Source organism: Bactrocera latifrons, unplaced genomic scaffold (assembly GCF_001853355.1).
Source record: "Bactrocera latifrons isolate USDA-ARS-PBARC rearing strain unplaced genomic scaffold, ASM185335v1 scaffold_143, whole genome shotgun sequence".
Classification (NCBI taxonomy): Eukaryota; Metazoa; Arthropoda; class Insecta; order Diptera; family Tephritidae; genus Bactrocera; species Bactrocera latifrons.
In genome coordinates, this window is record NW_017534886.1 from 352477 (window position 1) to 374735 (window position 22259).

At 37.1% G+C, this 22259-nt stretch overlaps 1 protein-coding gene across 3 annotated transcripts in view; it reads left to right on the top strand.

The window, feature by feature from the left end:
- Window positions 1–22259, top strand: part of LOC108965644 (cyclin-dependent kinase 14) — a 327367-nt gene that overhangs the window by 103446 nt on the left and 201662 nt on the right. For all 3 annotated transcript variants that reach the window (XR_001993122.1, XM_018928188.1, XM_018928189.1), the window contains exon 2: window positions 10795–10872. Coding sequence is in view for 2 of the 3 variants with exons in the window: in XM_018928188.1 (XP_018783733.1) it covers window positions 10795–10872 (78 nt within the window). In the remaining variant the exon portion in view is untranslated. The remainder of the gene's footprint in view (window positions 1–10794; window positions 10873–22259) is intronic.

Below are 22259 nucleotides of genomic sequence, written 5' to 3' on the forward strand. Positions count from 1 at the left end.
ACACACACACACTCATCTCGTTCAACAGCTTGTACGAAAACGCGCAACAACAAACAATTCTTCATTACACATGAATGCGTCACTACCGAGTTGTTGTTGTTTTCTTTTTGTGTTATGCTCGATGTCAAAATGCCAATGCACATTTAATTAAAATTTAAAAATTCCAATTTAATTGCAAAATACTTCATAAACGTAAAAAAATAAATAAAAATCACAACTTGAACGAGTGAAATATCAACGAACTGCAACGAAGTGTAATGAAATGAAATGAAGCGAAGCGAAATATAATCAAAGTGTTTTTATAAGCACATTGACCTGAAACTGTTTACGGATGTGTGCATGCTTGTGCATGTACATACAAAAACAAAATCATTCAGTCGCCCGCAGTAGGAATTAAGCAACGCACGATAGCATGTCTGTCTGTATGTAATAATCAAATAAATAAAATAAAATAATATCACTAACTAACAGTTTGACGGACGAGCGGATGAGCGAACGAGCGTCGACTTTCTCATGAATGATGATGACGATGCGGTGGCGGTTCGTTGATAATGACAATGCCGGTTGGTTTACAAGTGGTTACTGTCTGTGTTCGGCAGCGAGTGAGTGGGCAACTGAGGAGGGGTGGTATGCTGTCGGTGGCCTTGTTGAAAAATGAATTGTGTTGATTATTGCGTTGGCGATAAATAAAGAAAAAAAATATTAGTAAAAGCAACAAAATTAAAGATAAGATAACCTTTGTGAGCACATGAGTGTTGTTTTTTTTTTCTTTCGGAAGTATGAAATTAACATCAAATAGCAATGCGTTCGAATTCTAAATTATTTTGCCAAAATATCTGCTATAAAAATAAACTTATCTCTTTAGATAACTTCCCTAAAAATTGTTTGCGATTAGTTTTTAAGGAATGAGTAATGACTGTTTGTATTTATACAACCTTGAAGCATATTGCATATTTGAGAGACTTTCATGAACATTGTCTTTTCAGTAAGTCGTCTTGTTTCTTAACGAGCATATGTATGTTATATACCTCAACATTAATATTTAAATCCATTTATGATTCGCAAGTAAAATAAGTTAATTTCTTTCAGAGGCAACTCAAGCAACTAAGTTTACATTAGGTATATATCAGTTCTTCTTCATTATTGGGGAAGACACCGCTTACGAACTTTTAGCCGAGTTTGCAACAGCGCGCCAGTCGTTCTTCCTTTTCGCTATTTGACGCCGATTGGATTGGTCCTTCTCCACCTGGTCCTTCCAACGGAGTGAAGGTCTTCCTCTTACTCTGCTCTCTCCGACAGTAATGAATCGAATAATTTCAGAGCTGGAGTGTTTTCATCCATTCGGACGCATGGCTTAGCCAGCCTTGCCACTACCTTTTAATTCGCTGAACAAAATCGTACAACTCATTGTTCCATCAAATGCGATATTCGCTGTGGCCAATGCGCAAAGGACCAAGAGTTTTCCGCAGAACCTTTTTCTCGAAAACTCGTAACGCCGAGTCGTCAAATGTGGTCGTCGTCCATGCCTCTATACTATATAGCAGGATGATGAGTGAATTGTAGAATTTGGTTTTTGTTTGTCGTGAGAAGACTTTACTGCTCAATTGTCTACTCAGTCCGAAGTAGCACCTGTTGGCAATAGTTATTCTTAGCTGGATTTCGAGGCTGACGTTATTGTTAGTGTTAATGCTAATTCAAAGATAGACGAAATTATCTACGACTTAGAAGTTATGACTGGTGTGTGTGGATTCTCTTTTCATGGGTATTTTCCAAGATTTGGCGCATGTTTAAAATCTGGTCAGTTGTTGATTTTCTAGGTCTAAAGACACACTGATAAGGTCTAATCAGTTTATTGACGATGGACTTTAATCTTTCACGCAGTTCTGTGATAGCACCATATATGCGATCTTGAAAAGGCTTGGGTTGAACAGAGTACACTTAAATTCCAATCGTCAGACATGCTTTCGTTCGATCTTATTCTTCCAAAAAGCGGATGGAAGTTTCTTCTCAGTCCTTCGCCGCTTCGGCCTTCCATCGACCCCCGCCGCTTTGTTGTTTTTCAGACGTCGAACGTCTGCTCCATCGCCATCGATTGTGGAATCGGGTTCACCATCTTCTTGTGTTATTATGCTTTCACTGTCATACAGCTGGCTGGGGAAGTGTTGCTTTTTAGATATATGCATATACATACTTAGAAATATGGAAATATCGTTAATATAGGGAATGAATTCACATTTGTCAAAGCACAATGCAAAGCTGAAGCTCACATATCTTTAACACAAAGCGTACGAACGGAGACACATTGGAAGAGAAAGGCGGTAGATAGTCAGACTTTTCGCAGTCAGTTTAGAATCTGAATGCATAAACTCAGCTGGAAGCCTGCCGACAGTCGACTTACATAACTACCAATACTAAGAGTATGTGTTAAGCACACATAAAAGTTATATAATTCAAATAATATGCAAATAAATATCAAGACCGTTTGCCATTTTCAACGAACAGCAGCTAACTGAATAACTCGTTCGCAGAGGCGCTCAGAGCATTGCAATATAACTGCTTGGTTGCAACTGGCAAACTCAATGCGAATGTAGCGAAATGTTGTGTGACGTGTTTATCGAGTCACGTTCGTCTTTTGTCGTCACCACCGTCATCAACACAGGCGCTATTAACATCATCGACATCTTGGCAGTGTCTTTGCATAAATTGCGCTCGTTAAAGCGGTAGCTGCGTGTTCTAGATGCATAACCACTACACAGCGGGTCTTGTGTTCGACCTCGGGAAACACAAAGCTTAATTTATTAGTTATTTGATGTCGCGATAAAAGCAGTTTTTATTCCTAGCATTCTGCAGAGATAGTTTGAGCATATTCTTCGTAGCTGGCTTGAACTTATCCTATGGGTATACCTTGAAGCTTGTTAAATTCTCCATTTGTAGAGCAAATTTGATAATTATTTTCAACATCGTAGAAGTCGGTCGGTCAAATAACTACTATGTGATTCTTATTATTATAAAAGCATACGCTTCTCGCTATGTTTCTACTCGTTGTCAACTGTTTGATCGCTAGGCAGCCGATTAGGTGAGCAGAGCGGGCAACCTGTGTAAATGTACGACGTATGTATCCGCGTGTGTTCGTTTCTCTTTGTTCGAAGCTTGCGATCGTCTGTCTGTGTTGTGCGAGTGTCTGGCTGTCTGTCTGGTAGCGTGGCAGCCGTTTTTGGTCGATTGCCTGCAAATCAAAATTGTACGTCTGAGCGAGCAGTGTAATTTGCATTGGCTGAAAGTGAAATAAGCAATTAATTAACATACAGACTCTTATTGCATACACAAACACACCCATATATCGATATATTGTATGTATGTATATACATACAAGTATGTATGTGAGCTTGTATGTACTTGCTGTTAAAATGTATTTTGCCTAGACGCTTTTGACGTTGACGCGTTTTCGCAATTTCTTTGCATATGCAATTACGTTTTTATTATCATTAATTTATTATTTATTGCCGCATGATTGTCAATCGGTTTTTGTGTTTTATTATATTTTATCAATGATCAATCAATTTGGCCGTAGCACATGGAAAACCGCTTAATAACACTAGTCAACAAATTTGTAATTTTTTTTGTCACTTTGAATATACTAGGGCCACCAAATAATAATATATAAATAAAAAATGTACACATCATGTTTTCTTCTGACATCAAAACATATATTTTCGTAAAAAGTATAAAATTCAGGAACACTTACAGAATTATTTCCTAATATCTAATAGATACTTATGATATTCTTGAATATTTAGCTTCGGTAGGTCCCTTTTAAGTCTCTAACAATAGTCTGCTAGCATTCCTAGCCTCCATTTCCCTTGATAACGCTTCTCCATTAAGGACATGTCTTGATGGAACCTCTCACCTTGTTCGTCACTCACAGCACCCAAATTTGCCGGAAAGAAATCTAGATAAGAGTCCAGCATATATATTTTCAAGGATATATTACACCCCAAAGCTTTAAATGATATCATAAGTTCATTTATTAAATCTTTGTAAATTTCCGCTTTATGATTACCTAGAAAATTTTGAACAACATTCACAAGACATTTCCAGGCGAGTTTTTCCTGTTCATTCAGTTTTTCTTCAAAGCTCTTATCTTTCATAAATTGCCGTAGTTGTGGGCCTACAAATATTCCCTTTTTGATTTTCGCCTCGCTGAGTTTACGGAATTTCTCTTTTAGATATAAAAATCCATCTCCATCTTTAGACATAGCTTTTACGAAATTTTTTATCAGGCCGAGCTTTATGTGCAACGGTGGTAAAAGTATGTCATCAGGGTTCACTAGAGGACAACATTTATGTGGAACCCAAGATTTGTCTTGATTCCTCACAGGAAAACCAAAATAGTCTAAGTAGCACGGTTCAATTAGTGAAACGAAATTTCGACGCTGAGATGTAAAAGTTAATTCTCCACACACAGAACAAAAATTGTCCGGGTTGTTCAAACACTTTCGTGGCATACTCGTATTTGCGATCTAACTAATGTAAATAAAATATAATTTAGCAAACACAATAGTTACACAGTCTATTAAATGCAGTTATGTAAACAAAGAAACGAATATGAGGTCAGAATGCATATGTAACTTTCACAAGAAAACTCGATGTGATAGTAACAAAACTGCTATATATTTTTGAAGTCGGTACACCAACATAAATAAAAATCATAAAAAAGTTAATGTGGCAAGAACAGTGTTTACCAGTGTAATCATTGAGGCAGTCAATATCTTTGTTGCTATAATATTCTGCAATATATTTAGGCAGATATTTGGAGTTAATTAGCTAACCTGTAGAGGGACAGCAAGTATTTTTAAATCAAGTTGTAACAATAAATTTATTACGGTGCAAGTTTTCAATTCTTGATGATTCAGCTTGTATGGCAACTATATGCTATAGTGATCCAATATAAAAAATTTCTTGCGGGATTGCACCGTTGGCTGACACAATAATCTATGTCGAATTTCGGGAAGATATCTCGTCAAATAAAAAAGTTGTTCAGCAAGAACTTGTTTTTGATCATTCAGTTTGTATGGCAGCTATATGTTATAGTGGTCCGATATCGGTGGTTCTATCGAATAAGCAGCTTCTATAAAAGAAAAAGATGCCTGTAACATTTCTGATCGATATCTTATATTAAATCTTTGTGACAGACAAGCGGATATCGCTAAATCGACTGAGGGACCATTTGGCGAATTCTAAATGTTTATGCACCAATTAGCAATATACATTTTTAAATATTCCTCAGCAAATACGTGCGAAAGCAAATAATACTTGAAAAATCTATTAGGGCTTTGATGAACAAATATTTTTTGCATATAAATTTTGCTAAATTATTCAGCTCGAAGTTTCGTAAACAAATAAAATATAAAGTACACATATTTTGTTTAGAGGTATTCAGTGTATTGAAACTATAAAATTCGCAGAATAATGCATCAATAAGCATGCTTCCATTTTGTCGAGCCGTTCCTACAAACTATGAGCAATTGTTCACATATCAGCTGATTCACACCTACCTGTCTGTTGTCCCAGTAGCTTAAAGATAATGTGATAATTCGTCGACGTAAAATGCACTTAAGCTACAAATAACTAGCGAAACGGTAACGGTTTTATAACACATAAATTATTTAAGTATGCAACTGGCGTGGGTATGGCTGAATTTTATGCAACCCCATATATTCCGTAAACGGTGCATAAATGCTGTCCACTGGCTTGAAGGCGTCAAACCAGTATGGATATGTGCTCAAATGTATTTGTAAGTTGAACCAAAATAGTGTGATAATCAACCCAATAGTAAATTTACTAGGCTTTGGTGTTTGTACTGAAGATTGAAATTATTCAGTTGTGTACAGTACAATTGAAGTATGTAATTAAATTTATGTTTTTTTAAGAACTCCGACATCATTAACTCAGTGCTTTTCGATATACAAGCGCTTTTAGTGTGGTTTATAGCAACCTCAAATATTCAACTCGGCCATAGAATGGATTAAATCACGAATATTATGGCGTGATTGTTTTTTCTTTTCAACGTTATACCAAATTCAGCCATAGCAGCATACAGTCAGCTCCTTTTCGTGTTCTCAAAAGCGGCTTTGAAATCGACGAAGAGGTGGGGTGTAGATCCTCTTTTCACGAGTCTTTATCATGATTTGGCGCATGGAAAATATCTGGTCACTTCTTGATTTTCTTGATCTAAAGCCACACTAACAAGGTCCAAAGTTTTTTGACAGTGGGTTTTATATTTCACACAATACACTCGATAGAACATTGTATGCGATGTTGAGGGGGCTTAATCCGCGGTAGTTGGCACAGATTGTAGGCTCTTCCCTTTTGTGGATTGGGAAAATCTTAAATGCCAATCTTCGGACATGCTTTCGTCCGACCATATTCCGCAAAGAAACTATTGCATGGTCCTTACCGTACTTGAATAGCTCGGCCAGCAATTCATCGAGTCCCGTCGCTCCAGTCACTAGATCACCTCTGGGCGTTCTACAAGAATATGCTTGAAACATTCTGTTATTTGCTGCATCTTTAAGTAGAAATTTCGAGCATCACCATTGTCGACCAACCTGTCAAGCTCTTCGTACTTACGCATTTCGGCCTCTCTCTTTTTTTGTCTGCAAATGCGTCTCGCTTCCTTCCTCAATTGCTTTTTTCTCTACACTGTGACATGGTGCTGCTCATCGTACCAGAGTTCCGAAAACAAATGGTCGAGCAGGAGTGCAAGTCGAGTATAAAATCGTTCGGCTATCTGGGGTGATTGCAGCTTCTCGACGTCGAACCTTCCTTGTGTTGCGTGCGTTTTTTTTTTGCACAGAGGCGAGGGCGAATCTTGGCTGCAACAAGCCGATATTAGGACCTCTGAAATTATACACGTCTAAAACGTGTCTTTCGTCTATCACAACTTAATCGATCTGGTTGGTGATTTTTCGACCCAGAGAAAGTCAGGTGGCTGGCAAATCGTACTACAGGTAACCTTATTTCGGTCCCCGGCGAAGCCGATCAGCCTCAGCGGATTTGGGCATATTTCATCATGGAAGCTGAATTTACCGAACGTTGTGACGTTCATCCACCGGGGTGAATTCCAGTCTCTCTACCACGATGAATCTCACACCGAATTCGTGCTTCTTTATTTGGCCACTATAGTAAACGCCACAAGGACCTACTCGCCTTAGTCCTTGTCCCGTCCATCACATGTGGCACCTTCCTTACCGGACATTCTAGGTGCATGCCGTAAATCGTAATCCTTTACACGTTTGTAGGGGTCGTCATAAAAGGGGGATCTCTCATTCGATGCTGTTTTCTTTTTATACTCTCGCAACAAAGTTGCTAAAGAGAATATTATAGTTTTGTTCACATAACGGTTGTTTGTAAGTCCTAAAACTAAAAGAGTCAGATATAGGGTTATATATACCAAAGTGATCAGGGTGACGAGTAGAGTCCGTCCGTGCAAGCTGTAACTTGAGTAAAAATTGAGATATCATGATGAAACTTGGTACACGTATTTCTTGGCTCCATAAGAAGGTTAAGTTCGAAGATGGGCAAAATCGGCCCACTGCCACACCCACAAAATGGAGGAAACCGAAAACCTATAAAGTGTCATAACTAAGCCATAAATAAAGATATTAAAATGAATTAGGGAGGGGCATATTTGGACGTAATTTTTTTGGAAAAGCGGGCGTGGACCCGCCCCGTACTAACTTTTTTGTACATATCTCGAAAACTACTATAGCTATATCAACCAAACTGTATAGAGTCGTTTCTTTTAGGTATTTCCATATACAGTTCAAAAATGGAAGAAATCGGATAATAACCACGCCCACCTCCCATACAAAGGTTATGTTGAAAATCACTAAAAGTGCGTTAACCGACTAACAAAAAACGTCAAAAACACTAAATTTGACGGATGAAATGTCAGAAGGAAGCTGCGTCCAGGCTTTTTTTAAAAATTGAAAATGGGCGTGGCGTCGCCCACTTATGTACCAAAAACCATATCTCAGGAAGTACTCTACCGATTTCAATGAAATTCGGTATATAATATTTTCTTAACACCCTGATGACATGTGCCAAATATGGGTGAAATCGGTTCACAACCACGCCTGAAATCTCGATTATCACTTTATCATGCGAGAGTATAAAATGTTCGGTGACACTCGAACTTGGCCCTTCCTTACTTGTTTAAATTGGTAGTGTGTATTACTTGGGGGTCCCAAGGCCAGCGCTTAGCCCTGGGTAGGGATATTTTGTCTTCTCAGTTTAGCTTGCCTACAAACGGATGTTTTCTTTTGCCTATTGGTCTAAGCCCTCAGGTCGTGACTTATAAAAAGGGTATAAAAATGCTTCGCAAAGATTTTCGCCAGCGCGTTGCAAATTTCCCCGCTGGGATTTCCGTGCGCACAATATGAAGCGATTGCTGGCATTATTTGCATTATTTTATTTCGTATTACTATTATATTTCTATTCTACTCGCCGGCACAGCGCCGCTGCCATTTTTCCGCTGATGGCAGCAACAGCGGCGAGGATTGATGTTATAGTGCAATTTATTTTTCACGTTCCATTGCATCTGTTGCACATCCAAAACCATCGTCTAACCAACGAACCATTCATGCCTGCCGCATCGCCCTTCATCAACCGCCATTTGTCTACCGTTATATAGCGTTGCCGGATTGTGTTGATTTGCACACAATTTATGCGCTCGGTTGCGGCGCTACTGTTGCCATGAAGCTAACTTTATTTAATAACAAACAATGTTGTTATTTTTTTTTTTTTTTGCTGGTACATACATTTTTAACTTACAAGCGCGTGTGTCTGTGTTGGTGGCTTTTATTTGATTGATTTGATTGATTGTGTTGCATGTTTAGCAGTGCTCGTGTCGACGCTATTCCTTAGCCTGCAGCAGTCACACACGCGATTTTGTACAATTTTTCACATATTTCCTTTGACATATAGACATATCAAGGCACATATACATGTATGCATATGTGTGTGTTCTCATGAGACCACAGCGACGGCAGATATGCAACCGAAAAGCGATGGAACGCCATCAACAGCTAAGCAGCCCTCGTAAGCGTTCCGCCTGCCATGGCGCAGCTGACACAATGTAAATATTTTGTTAAACTTTCAAAGTCGATTTGGCCGCTGTCATGTCAGCAACAACTCAAATAGCAACAATTAATATGCAGTGCGCGGTTGGCTGCGCTCACATAATATACAATATACCATACGTATATGTATATATATATATGTGTGTGTGTGTTTATTCTGTACATGTTTATATGCTGCTAAATGATTTGTGTTGTTTTATTTAGGATAAATTGGATTTTTGTTATTTCTGCGGAGACCGAGCACACTTAATAAAACAGATGTGTGTAATTTTGGTGATTGGCCATAAATTTTGAACATTTATTGTGTATGTGCTACATTCATGCGTGTTTTCTATGAATTCAAACATTCAAATATGCCGCCACAAATATGTACATACATACATAATTACTTTGATTATAGATTTCCACGATTAGTGTATGGGAAATTAATTAAATAAAACCGAAATAACTAACTATTCGTTTTTGCATGTCACCTGAGCAACATTGATCCGGACTAACAAAAAATACAGCATTGAGCCATAGCTAGCCTTCAGTGTATGACTTTTAATGATTTCGGTGGACTTCCGAGCTTCTCCGAAGCAAAGTATTCAATTTCGAAAGCAAAAAAGTCACTAGGAGTCGGTAAAAACGTTGACTCAGCGATTACTCTCGTTCTGTCGTTGAGACCCTCATCGTCGAGCTGTAAAATCTGTGACGAATTGCTTGACTTGGAATGCGAATAGCCTCACAACGGCCATGTAGTATTCCTTATTCATCGATTTGAGACTCAGTGGAACGAACATCATGGATGTTTGACGGGCTTACAACACCATTCGCTACAGTTTTAAACTGTTACCAGTTTTAGTTCTAAAATTCACACGCTTCGTACCCAAAATATTAACCGAAATATTTTGAGTTGATCCATAAGAGATGTGAGATCTTCTGCTACCTTTCTGACGCCAACAAGACGATTTTTAAGCACTGTTTCTTTAACTGTTCAATGTTATCGTCATTAACATACGACGCGGTTGAGGCAAATTTGCCATGACTTCACTGAATGTTCTGCGCCACATACATACATATTAAGTGCACCACAAAGTTGTCGCTGTTATTTTTAAACAAAATTCAATTTTATTCTGGAAATTGTCACGAATGTATTATTCGAAGTATCTACAACCTTTTCTTGTCTTTCTGGCAAGGCTCCAATACCGCATGCAGTCACTGTGAAATGGCTTGGCGGGTAACCACCAAGCTGAAGCAAGCTCTTCTTGCGTTTGAACCGTAACCCCATCGAGCAACTTCTCCAATTCAGCGTCTTCGAAGGTTTCTTGGCCTTCTTTCACGCGAACGGCCGTCTTTGAACCGACAGTCACGGCACGTTGTTACACTTGGTGCTGCACCTTGGTAAACTTTTTGGAGTTTCTGATGTGCTTCAATCGCCAATCAACACTTCCCGCAAACCCGCCATTAAATATTTTTGTTTTTCTGTGGCAAAAATCACTAGACTAACTAACTAATATAATTACGCAAAATAAAATATTTGTGAATACTTAATGAATTTTTGTTTTAATCCATAACTGTAGTTTTTACAATAAAACTAATACTTGATTTATATGTATCTTGGCAATCATTATTATTCTAATTAACCACATATTTTTTTTTATCATTTCAGGCGTGACAATGCGCGAGAAGAAGGGCGGCGCATTGCAGAAGCTCAAAAAGAGGCTATCGCACAGTTTCGGCAGATTAAGTAAGTACGCCATTCACCTTTTCTTTCGTATGTAGAAGCATGAAATCCTTGATTTGAAAGAAGTGGAGTTTGCGTTCGGCGTCACTTTACAACATTCATAATAGAAAATTAGTTTTCTAAAAAATCTTTGCTTCTAATAAATAAATATTATCCACAATTACATTCGATATCATTTAAGTTGGTAATTTTTTATAATCGAGGGTATTTGAGTATTATGATTTTAATAAACGCAATAAAATCTGTTGCTTGCACTAACTCTCTTATCGACTCTATTCAACGTTATTTCCCTATTGAAATTATGTGATCCATTACCTCCTCATATATTAGATTAAACGCTAATCTATAAGAAATATTTTTGTTCAACCTTGATATAATTTCTATTTTTGTTTTTAACCAAAATATATTGTTTTTAACAGTAAACAAAATTAAAGCTGCAGAATGAATAATTTTTGTTTAAGTTTCGGCTTCAGCAATATTCAGTGAAATAAGTTGGTTGCTTTCGTTGTCTTCAAATACTTAGTATGGTACTAAAGTGATATTTATTTAGTATTTGCTTTTTAACAAAGAAATGAGTACCTATACTTCATTACAAGGAACAAAGTTTTTTTTTTTTAATTTTTTGTTACAAAAAAGTATAATTGAAACAAAATACTGAAAACTAAGTAACACCGATTTTTTTTTAATTATCTTATTAAAATATATACTTAGCTTTTATTTTTGCAAACTGCACCCACGAGTCATCGAATTAACTAGATTGGTATCAGTTGAAGTGTTCTATCGGATTTAGGTCAGGAGCTTCGGCAGGCAACTGCATTATATTAATTCTTTAGTTTTGAAACCATTCCTTAACAAGTTTTAAGACATGTTTGATATCATTATCCCACATCAATTTGCACTTTAGAGCAATTTTTTCCTCTGAATATAGCAGCATGCTACCTTCTCCAGTATTTAAGGTAGTATAGAGCGCACATTTTTGCTTTTATCCAGAAAAGCATCTCCATAGTATAATATTGGATCGCTTTTATTTGACAGTCTAGGATGGAAGGTAGTATTTTTGAGGCTCCTGTCGAATATCTTTCCATCAGATCCCAGTAAACTAATTTTGACGGGTTATGTATCGCATTGGATGTGGAACTTTCCCAGCTGAAAATGCCTTCAAATCATTCTCAATTAGGCATTCTTGAGGTCCTTTAATAAAAAAATTTTTTTTTTTTTTATGCACGAATCGAAAGGTCAGCGAACTGTTGACATGTGGCCCGTCTCATGCTCAGTTTTTCCGTTGTTTCTTCAAATTGGTTTGCAGAAACACCGTTTTTAACAGAACCGTATTGAAGAAAACAGATTCATGTTATTCATTTATTAAAAACAAAAACATTTTGTAGATTAATTATTTTTTAAAAATAATAAAATTTTTCCTACATACCTCCCACTAGCTTCTTAACAGTATCTTCTGTATTTTTTTTTTTGCTTGGTGAAATCCATTTTTTCGAAAAATAGTTTGTGGTATCATCAGTCAGTTTTAAGCCATTTTTACCAGCACCCAACATCTTTCAACGGTCTGAGCTCCCGACCGTTTGAGGGATTTGCATATCTTGGCACAAAAGCTATACTGTTCTTCTTATACCACGCAATTTTTCGATTCGATAATATATGTCTATAATTTCTTGACACCAAGTCAAAATCAAGCCAAAAATATGTGGACACCTCATGTTGTCTTATGAATGGCAAAAGCCGAGTTTGCAACCACTCTTAGACGTGTAAATCAGTTTTGATAGTTCCAGTTGTAATAAAAGTTGCTTCAACTGCTAATTATTTCCGGAATTTTGTTTTAACTCCTCTCTCTCCTTTTCGACATTCTTCCTATGCACTGCAACATAAAAATCCACACCTGCAAGCCGAGAAAAGTCCCTAAGCACATACTTCTCATCAACCATATGTCACTCTACTGAAGTAAAATTTCCAGGGTAAATAACAAAATGGCGGACTTTGAAAAAAATGTCCATTTATTTTAGCAAGAAAAGGGTGGTAAAATAAAAAGTTAGGGGTGAAAAAGTTCTGGTTAGTACCGACGAGAAATATAAGTATGTAGAACAACCTGTTAAAATTTGAAAGCAATCGGTTCGGTAAAAAAAAAGTTGGGACCCGAGCCGGCCAGAAAAACAATGTTTTAAGAAAAACGCTTTTAAAGTTCAACAACTCTGAGAAAGAGGACTCCGAGGCGCTCAAGGAAACTCATTATAACTCCCGTAATATTTCGAATTTCTGTCTGAAATTTTCACAGTATATTCTCAAGACATTGTACTTTCAAATTAAGCAAAAAAAAATCCGATTTTTTAAACCCAAGTTATCGGACTACTACCTTAAAGGAATCAAGGTAAATTTGTTTGGCTCGATCTGTTACCAGGTTGTTATTTTTAGAATTTCAATCTTTAACTTTCTGAACTTTGTAAGACTTAATCCCTACTTCCTATTTAACTTTTCTGAAAAAAGTTTCAGAACACTGTCGATTTTCCGCTACCTTTCTTCCCAATATGTGGGGATATTTCGGAAGAAGCGCTATTATTTGAAAAGTGAATAAGTATATTGAACATAACTCCCTAAAAAGTTTCCAAATTTTTGGCCTCAATTTATTTTGAAAAATATATGTGAACAAAACTTACTTTAAATAGATGTCGAAATTAAGTTGAGAAATAAATTGAAAAAGCACTAGGCCAAGCAAGATTCGCATTAACTTTTGTACTTTGAAAAAATGTGGAAATGGTCTGCCACAATGAAAATCGTAGCCCAACACTGAGTTGCATTTGCTGTTATGTCGAAAGCAATCAGACGCTTACACATTCACTTAAGTAAAACGAAAGCACAAATGAAAGTGGTCGGGTAAATAGGTTTTTCTCTTGTTTCCTGGAAACGCACAACTACGAAATCTCTGTAAAATCCTTTTTTTTTTTTTTTTTCAAATGCCTCACAGCCTCAATGCTTGCAACAACCTGCACGATTCGTTGACTGACTAAACCTTTTGGGGCGGGCTTGCGCGCCTACTTTTCAACCAACAAACATGCAAGGGCTGGGTTGCAAACCGCTCTGTGAGGCTAATGCAAACTGGCATAAAGTGCTATGTGCTATGATATTGGTAACGTGGTGTCAAACATTGGCTGCACCCAAACGTTGCTGCAGACAATCGTTGCAAGCAGCCAACTAGCCAATCACTTAGTGCCACTCAGCCGACTAGTCTGGGCTGGCCAGCAAGCGTGGCGCAACAAAACCAACCGGTTTACCAGCATATCCAGCAACCATTTCGCTAACCGAAACCTGTGACAGCTTTCAATTGTTGCTTTGTGGCAGCATGCCCGCACACAAGCTACATGCCGCATGCTGCAAGCCATTTTTAATTGTCGTTTGTCAAATGCGTAGGCATTCCTGTCAATAAAATACGAATTTTTCAAATGCCTCCTAGCTACAAACACACACTCACACACAAACATACACAAACAAATTTGTTGGTCGGATCATGTCACGTTTTGCGTCATTCACCTGTAAATGTGACACCACAGCAAAACGAGAATTAAACAGAAAAATACACAAACGCAAAACATTTCAATTGCTAGGCAGCCTGTGTGTTTTTGTTCGTGAGCGTTTGTTTTTGCTTTTACAACAACCCAGCTCTGCTCAAAGTGCATTTGGAATCTGCACCGTGCAATTTGTGCTCTCTCCCATGCCCCGCCAATGGGCGTCATTCAGTGCGTTTAACAATCAGTCGCTTTGTCACTCAGTCATTGCGGCAGTAGCAGCATAAAAAACTGATATTTGTCATCTACACAAGTCAATCACCCTCTGTGGAGTCTTGCTTGTGCGCGAGGCCTCTTTGCCACAGACCGAGTGCAGCAATGGCTCACTTGCTCGCCAATTTCCTCTCGAATTGCATAGCTGCACAATCAGTCTCAATCGCTCAATTGTTCAAGCGATCAGCCGTTTGCTTCGCTTCTCCCCTCTCTGCTCCTATCCTATCCCCATTCACAGCTCCCACTCAACCAAATGGCAGAGTAACCACATTTTCAATGCCTATGACTGCTTTGTTTCTCATTCGCTTGTACGCTTATGTTGTTGCTGTTAGTTTTTCATGCAAATTTTTTCTATTTTAGTTTTATTTTCCATTGTTTTGCAAAATACTTGTTTATTATATTTTCCTGACTCAATTTGATACCCCTATATGGCTGCCATTTATTTCAAAAAAAAAAAAAAAAAAAAAAAAAAAAAAAAAAAAAAAAAAAAAAAAAAAAAAAAAAAATCGATTATAATCGGCTGCTTGCTGCATATGGTATAGCAGTTCCATTGAATTGTTCGCGAGGGTATATGATCTCGTGATTTCACTTGCAGCGTAGGTGGTGCCGCGTACAGTTCCGGTGACAGTTTAATAACAATCAAATTATTCGCTGAATGAGTCATTTGACATATTTTTTTCCGTATTGAGCAACTACTATTTGAGGGAAAACTTAAGATATTTTGTATACTATTAGGTAATGTCAATATCGATTTGGAAACAAGGTTTTTTTTATTTCTAAGCCTTGAAGCATAGGCGTTAATAGGCGATGATCTTCAGTACTTTTTTCTAAAATGCGTACAACTCTATGTGAACAGCTTTGAGTAGTTTGTAAATCTCTAATTTGATCTCTCGAACATAAAATAATGCTACCTTAAATTAAGGTGACTGTAGTCTCCAGTTTATCTGCGTAGACAAGCGCGCCCACATAACCCTACAAATAAGAGTCCAAGGGTGTTAAATCACACGATCTTGGAGGATCACCAAAACTTTCCAATAATGAAGTGATGTTTGATTGGCTGTGTGGCACGTAGAAACTTCGACCACATCAACATTCTCCAATTTAAGCTCGAAATAGTCATTAATCCAGAAATTATAGCATTCCCCATTGACTATAACAATGAGTTCGGCTTTATTTAGAAGAAATTTGGACCAATGACTGCTTCTGCCCGTGAAGCCCACTAACCAGTGGTGGATGTAATGGCGACATAGCAATGGCTTGTAGACTATCATCACTCGAAATTCGAAAATTTTTTTTATTGCCGAACCCATCAGCCAAAAGTGAGCTTCTTCGCTGAACAAAAAGTTCGTGTGATAATTGCGATCGGTTAAAATTGGCATTCACCTAACGTGCGAGACGCTTGATTATCGTTTGGCTGCAACTTTTGCATGATTTGGATTTTGTAAGTCCGAAAATTAAGATCCTTCGTGAAGATCTTCTATAAAATGGATGGTCACAACTCCAATTTTCGCGCGTGATGTCCGCTGGATGCATTCGGGCCTTCTTCGATATTCCGATCATCATCAGCATTGGCGTTTTTACTGCGCACTCTATGGCGTTTTAGAGGATAAGCATTATCAACTAAAAAAAAACTGATCCATGGTTGCTCGAATGACCGACTTTGTTGGGTGATTGTGTCGACTGGAGATTGGCCGCAGTAGTCGCAGCGTCGAGCTAATCGAACTTTGGTTCGAATTTTGGTAATAATTTTGCACGATTTGCCAACTGCTCGAAGTAAATCTGTTAATTATGTAATGGCAAACCAAACTAAGTATAAATCAAGTAACAACTATCAAAAAGACCAACTCCGAAAAAGTATTGCCTCATTGAAAACCACAAAACACTCGTTATACCTTCGAATAGTTTTAAAGCTGCAAAATGTTTAAAATTCAGCGACGATTTTAGAAGAAAACTCTATCTAATTTACGAGTCTCGACTTTCATCCTAGATCCAGATCATTCATTGTTTACTAGTGAGCTATATTCTACTCAGTACAGATATTAAACTTATAGAAGGGTTGCCTATTCTTCTGTACACTTAACGCATTAATTGCTACTTCAGATGTCGAAAAACGTTGACCTCTTAGTTTATCTCTTAGAGAGCTAGCATGATGTCGGCTCATCTCGAAACACCAGTCGACTTTCGTGCTCATTCGCGTAAATTCACAATTCATCACCCGTCATGATGCCATAGGCGTGTTTCGAAGCATTTTGTAATATTTATCTTGACCCTTCGACACCGCCTTTTTGTTTTTTGAATATTTCTCTTAACCCATCGACACCGGCTTTTTTGTGAGTGATTGACAAATTGTGTGGGATTCAATGTGAACAATGAACAAACATTTTTTACAAGCAAATGTTTATGCAATATTGAATGTACTATATGCTGGCCACACTAATGTCTATAGTTATCTCAATCTCTCAATTGGTCACATGACGATCTTGCAATATCAGTTTGCGCACAGCGTCAATCGTTACCGGAGAAACAATGGATTTTGTACGGCTTTTAAGAATTTCATCTCAGAGAGATCTACGACTTCGATTGAATTTACTATACCATGGAATACACTGGTCCTTAATGAAGCTTCATTGTCAAAAGTCGAATTAGTTCATCTATACACTCTTGCCAAGCGAATCCGAACTGAGTATTTTAAGTTACTGTAAACCACACAACTATAAAACGTTCTGTGCATGTTTGTTATCAAATGTCAAGCTTTAAGACAAAGTTGTGAGTTGTCTGGTTGCAACAAAGGATTGCCAAATCTCGAAGTATTTTTGTTACATCATTTTACATCATTAGCTGCATAGAACCTACGCCACAAGTTCAACGTACTCTCATAACAGATACAAATGAATTATGGTGTGCTTATTATTACTACCACACTGCCAGAAAATTTTTTTCTTTTGAAAGTTTCTCTTCCAAATGAAAACACAAAACTAAAGCTCCCTATTGAAAACCGCTATAAACGTATTCTGCGACTATTACTTCGTAGAATTTACGTTATTTGAAAAAAAAAACAAAAACAAAAAAAAAAAAAAAATACCAACTAAAACAATATTAAATGATGCTTTCGTGTTATACCAAGATTCACAAATAATCTATGTAAATTCCAATTTTATTTGTTGGATTTGCGATTATTTGCATTTCTATCTGACTGCACTAAAATGTTTAAATTGCTGGCAAAATGCCAAACAAAACGTGCGTGTTTGTTTAGGTGTTTCAGGGAAATTAGTAATAATAAATGTGGTATATTTATTTATTTACAAAATTCCCACATATACAACTGTAAATATTCGCTAAATTGACCCAATTGCTAATTATGAAAATTTAATCAAATATTTGCACTTCTCGGTTTGATTGTCTATCATACTTAGTTAAATTGTTATTTATCCCTTCCTTGATACCCACTGATTATTTATGTATATATGCATGGCTGTGTGTCTAAATGTGTAATGCTTTCAGTATTAATTAACAGGCATTACTTAGCAGCTTAAGATGGCTGAAGTGAACACATTGTGTTATTTCTGTTAGTTACCTGGTACTTATCAAATATGAAATAATATTCTCTGTACTTACAATGTCAATACATTACTGATACACTGCAATAATACTATAGGGTGTTTTATAGGCATAGAAAGCTTTATTAGAAAAATTATACTGCACGAGTGGAAAATGGCAATTTTTGTTCCACAAAGGGTAGAACTTATGTTGAACGAATAATGTAAAGAGACTTTTCTGTAAAGTCTGTATTTTTTGTTGGGCTATATCAAGTCAATTGTCTATTCCAATGCACCAACTACAAATAACCAGCTAAATACCAACATTTTACGATTTATTGACGAAACACAGCCAGCTTTGCGTTTCTCTTGAGGAAGTTGCGCGAAATTGAAACGGCAGGCTTTCATGATATGGTGGTATACTTCACACAATATATACCAATTATCGTTAAATATGGAAATTATAAAAGCCCAAATAACGCATTTAACTGCATTTCATTCGAAATGAAATTTCTCTACCTCGGAAGCACCCTTTATAACTCAGCGTAAAATAACACGTTTAATCGATTCACACATCCACATATTTTCACATATTTGTACCCTGATGGACTGATGGACTTACTAGTCACTTAAAGTAAGTCGTTTGGTCCAATCGAATTACTGCCTGTCAAAATTTCGCAGCCGGCCACTTGATATTAAGCATTGTCGTTGATGTATGTAAAAATTAAATCAAGGGAATACTCTACGGTAAATATTTTTTATCCAGTTTAAACTACTTACTAGTCACGGCATTACTTTCCAAATAGTAAGAAGTGGAAGCTGAACTATGCTGCCAGATTTTATATTTTACCTCTTAAAGTATATTTTATATGGTACTTGCGCTTCACGAGAATCTCCACAGACTCTGTGGTCTCAGAGTACCAATAGGAATTTTGTGTAATACCGATCTGCCGTTATGCACATGACTTTTGCAGTTTGAATCCAGGTATCTCGTTCTAACGGATTTGGATTTTCGTCATCATGCCTTTGTCCAGAACGTTCAAAGACGGTTCCCCAGTGTTCCTTACCTTTTCCGATGGTAACAGTACGCCATTCTTGGGAATCTCGCTATATAATTGCCTTCAATATCTTTGTGACCTGTCACCCAGTAGAAGTGAAGTTGTTTGCGTTTGCCAAAACTTTTCATTGCTACCCTGCTTCCCAAGACAGTGCTGGACGATATGCGATACAAGGTTACTGCCTTGCGGTTGAGTTGTCTACGTAAATGTTGACTTTGGAATTGCCTGCAGCTGCATTAGAGGCCAGCTTCGCTGCTTCGCAATAGCAAAGACCTAAGCTTGAAATATACTGCAGTGGTCCGGTAACCTAAACGGCTGCCTTATTAGCTTAGTTCTGGACAATATATCCCCACCAACTCGTTCCTCCACTTTCGAGTCATCCGTATAAATATTTGGAGTGTTGCGCGCAGTTAATATACCTCTTTATGCCAATAATTGTTTCTATGTTTATTTTGAACCATCTTACCCATTTGGAAAGTGGGATCTTGTAGCACCGAGCTATGCTTGAATTTGCTATATGTTAATTCACCTGCAGCCAACAGTCCTCCGCCGATTTTACTAAGAAGTTTTCAGCGAACAGGTTTTAGGTGGCAGGTTTAGTACTAGCGCAAGAGCCGTCGTTAGATATGTTATTAAAACTTCAGGTAGACGGATTTCTGTACGCCTGTCCACTATACTACTGCACCAAGAATTGTTCTTACAACATCTGTGTAGCACCAGTGCATATGAGAAGGAGAGAGCCCCCAGGTTCTGCCGAGCACCTGCCTACACGCCTACTAAATTATAGCTTATAGCTGCCATACAAACTGAATCATCAGATTCAAGTTCTTATACGGAAAACTTTTTTTATTTGGTGAATTACATTCGCTAAATTTCGTATTTGCAACAATACAATCTCCGAAGAAATTGCTAGATCGGTCAACTATAGCGTGCAGTCCTTAAGTTCTTTTAAGGAACTTTGAACCTGTGATTAGTATTATAGCTTCTTGGTGTTGTTCTTTGTACGTAGTTATAACGTATTATAATCATGTTAAAGTCAATGAGATAAATATTTCCTGAAACAATATTTTCATTAGCTAGTGTTGTATTTGTTTTGGACTAGTTTATGACCAGCCCAAACACCATAGTTGGCAGTTAGTCAGAAATTTGTAGTTGGCAAATAGTGTTAATAGCTTAGACATATTTATGTACATATATATTTGCATGTTTTGCTGACAATAAGATTTAGCTGAGTTTTTGTTATGTTTTTGTCAGTCGTTTCCCTTCTCAACTTCTATTGAATTTCTTGATACTACTGATTGCCCAGGAAGCAGACAATAAACTAGAGATAGCCTACGGATTAAGCGCATGTGCTTCCCCTTTACTTGTCTATTATTAATGCTATTATGCATGCGAAATGCTATTGAAAGAAAGGAAATAAATTTGCACAAAAAACATGTCAGCTCTTCCTCAAGTGGCCTTATCACGCCGCACAGACAGCTGCAATAAATCAGTCATACTTTGTTATGAGTACATAGATATACCAAATGTTCCTATACAAATACATATATGTATGTAAGTATATGTATGTTATAGGCGCAGTGGACTGTGCTAACTGATAAGGAAAAAGAATTTTATGTGCATTCAAATAAATTGTACACTTGCTCATAAAATATTAGGAGTAAACACATAGTTTTTAATATACCATATATTTTAACGAAGCACAAAAAAATATAAGATTTTAGATTAATGTCAAGTATCAGAAACTAATATTGCCTTATTAAATGTACCGCATTTGCATCGTCAGTAACATGAGCGCTCAAAGTTCACCAACCCAACTCATTACTCTTACTGCTGTTCCTATTATTTTACCAACAACTGCGCGAAAGCATTGCTGCATATGTGATGAATAACAAATATTCTGCTGACATTATGAAACCAGGGATAAAATACGCTTTCCGACAGCATGACAGCAAAGCATTCTAATTTCCTAACTATACTGATAAGAATTTTCGTAAAACTTCATATAAAATTGTTATGAAAAACTATTTCTAGAAAGAGCTGACTAAAATAATGTCGCACTCAAATTGTGGATGTCGGAAAGCATTGTTTCAGAGACATAAACATGATGACGATTTCAAAAAAATTTAGTGATTTTGGAATCTTTCTTCCACATTTCTCAGGTTTTCATTCATCCTTCTGATATTCTCCTAAGATGCCAGTAAGATCTCTGACTGTTAGTCGTCGATTTTCAAGCATTTATTTTATTGACGGTAGATCATCAGTTGATGTAGATAACCGTCCTGGTCGTTGTTCACGACCCTCTTTGAATAATTTTTACAAATAAAAAACATTTTCTCGCCCTCAAACAATTATCACTCAACATTCTGAATGTTTCGGCCTCAGAAATTTGATACCGCACACAAAACTTAATGGAACATCTTTGTTGAATTGTACTTATCTTAAAAATCGCCGAATGTATTTTATCTATTTTAGAAAGACGTATAATAAAAATTAATGTTCTTTTGATATTACATTTGCGTAGCTTTGGATCATATTCCATACCAAATTTTGTGAGTATATCTTCTTAGAAGTTCGTGTGAAGTTTGATCTCCGTGCGTCAATTAGTTTGCTGCAAAACAGCTCTTTGCTCCCAACGCGAAAAGTTTATTTGACGATTTTTACTATAAAATAAAATAAAAAAAAAAAACTTAACGAGTTTGCTTGACATTTTGAGATTCCAAAGGAATCACGGATTGTAAATCAATGAAATTATTAAAAATTCAGAAGCCTCCTTCCAGCAAACGCCATCATCGCAAGTGATGGGGCGTGGGTATATGAATATGCCGTCGAAACTCATCGACAATCTAGCGAAAGACGTTCCGAAAATGTGTCGAACCCAAAAAACTATAAATAAGCTTTGAAGGCCATTCCAGCCGCCGCTGACATGGTTGTTTAGCTCAAGATCCAATTTTCAAAGCCTTATTAAAGTTTTAAATATGTGAAATTGTAGTTTTTTTGGTTCTATTGACTAT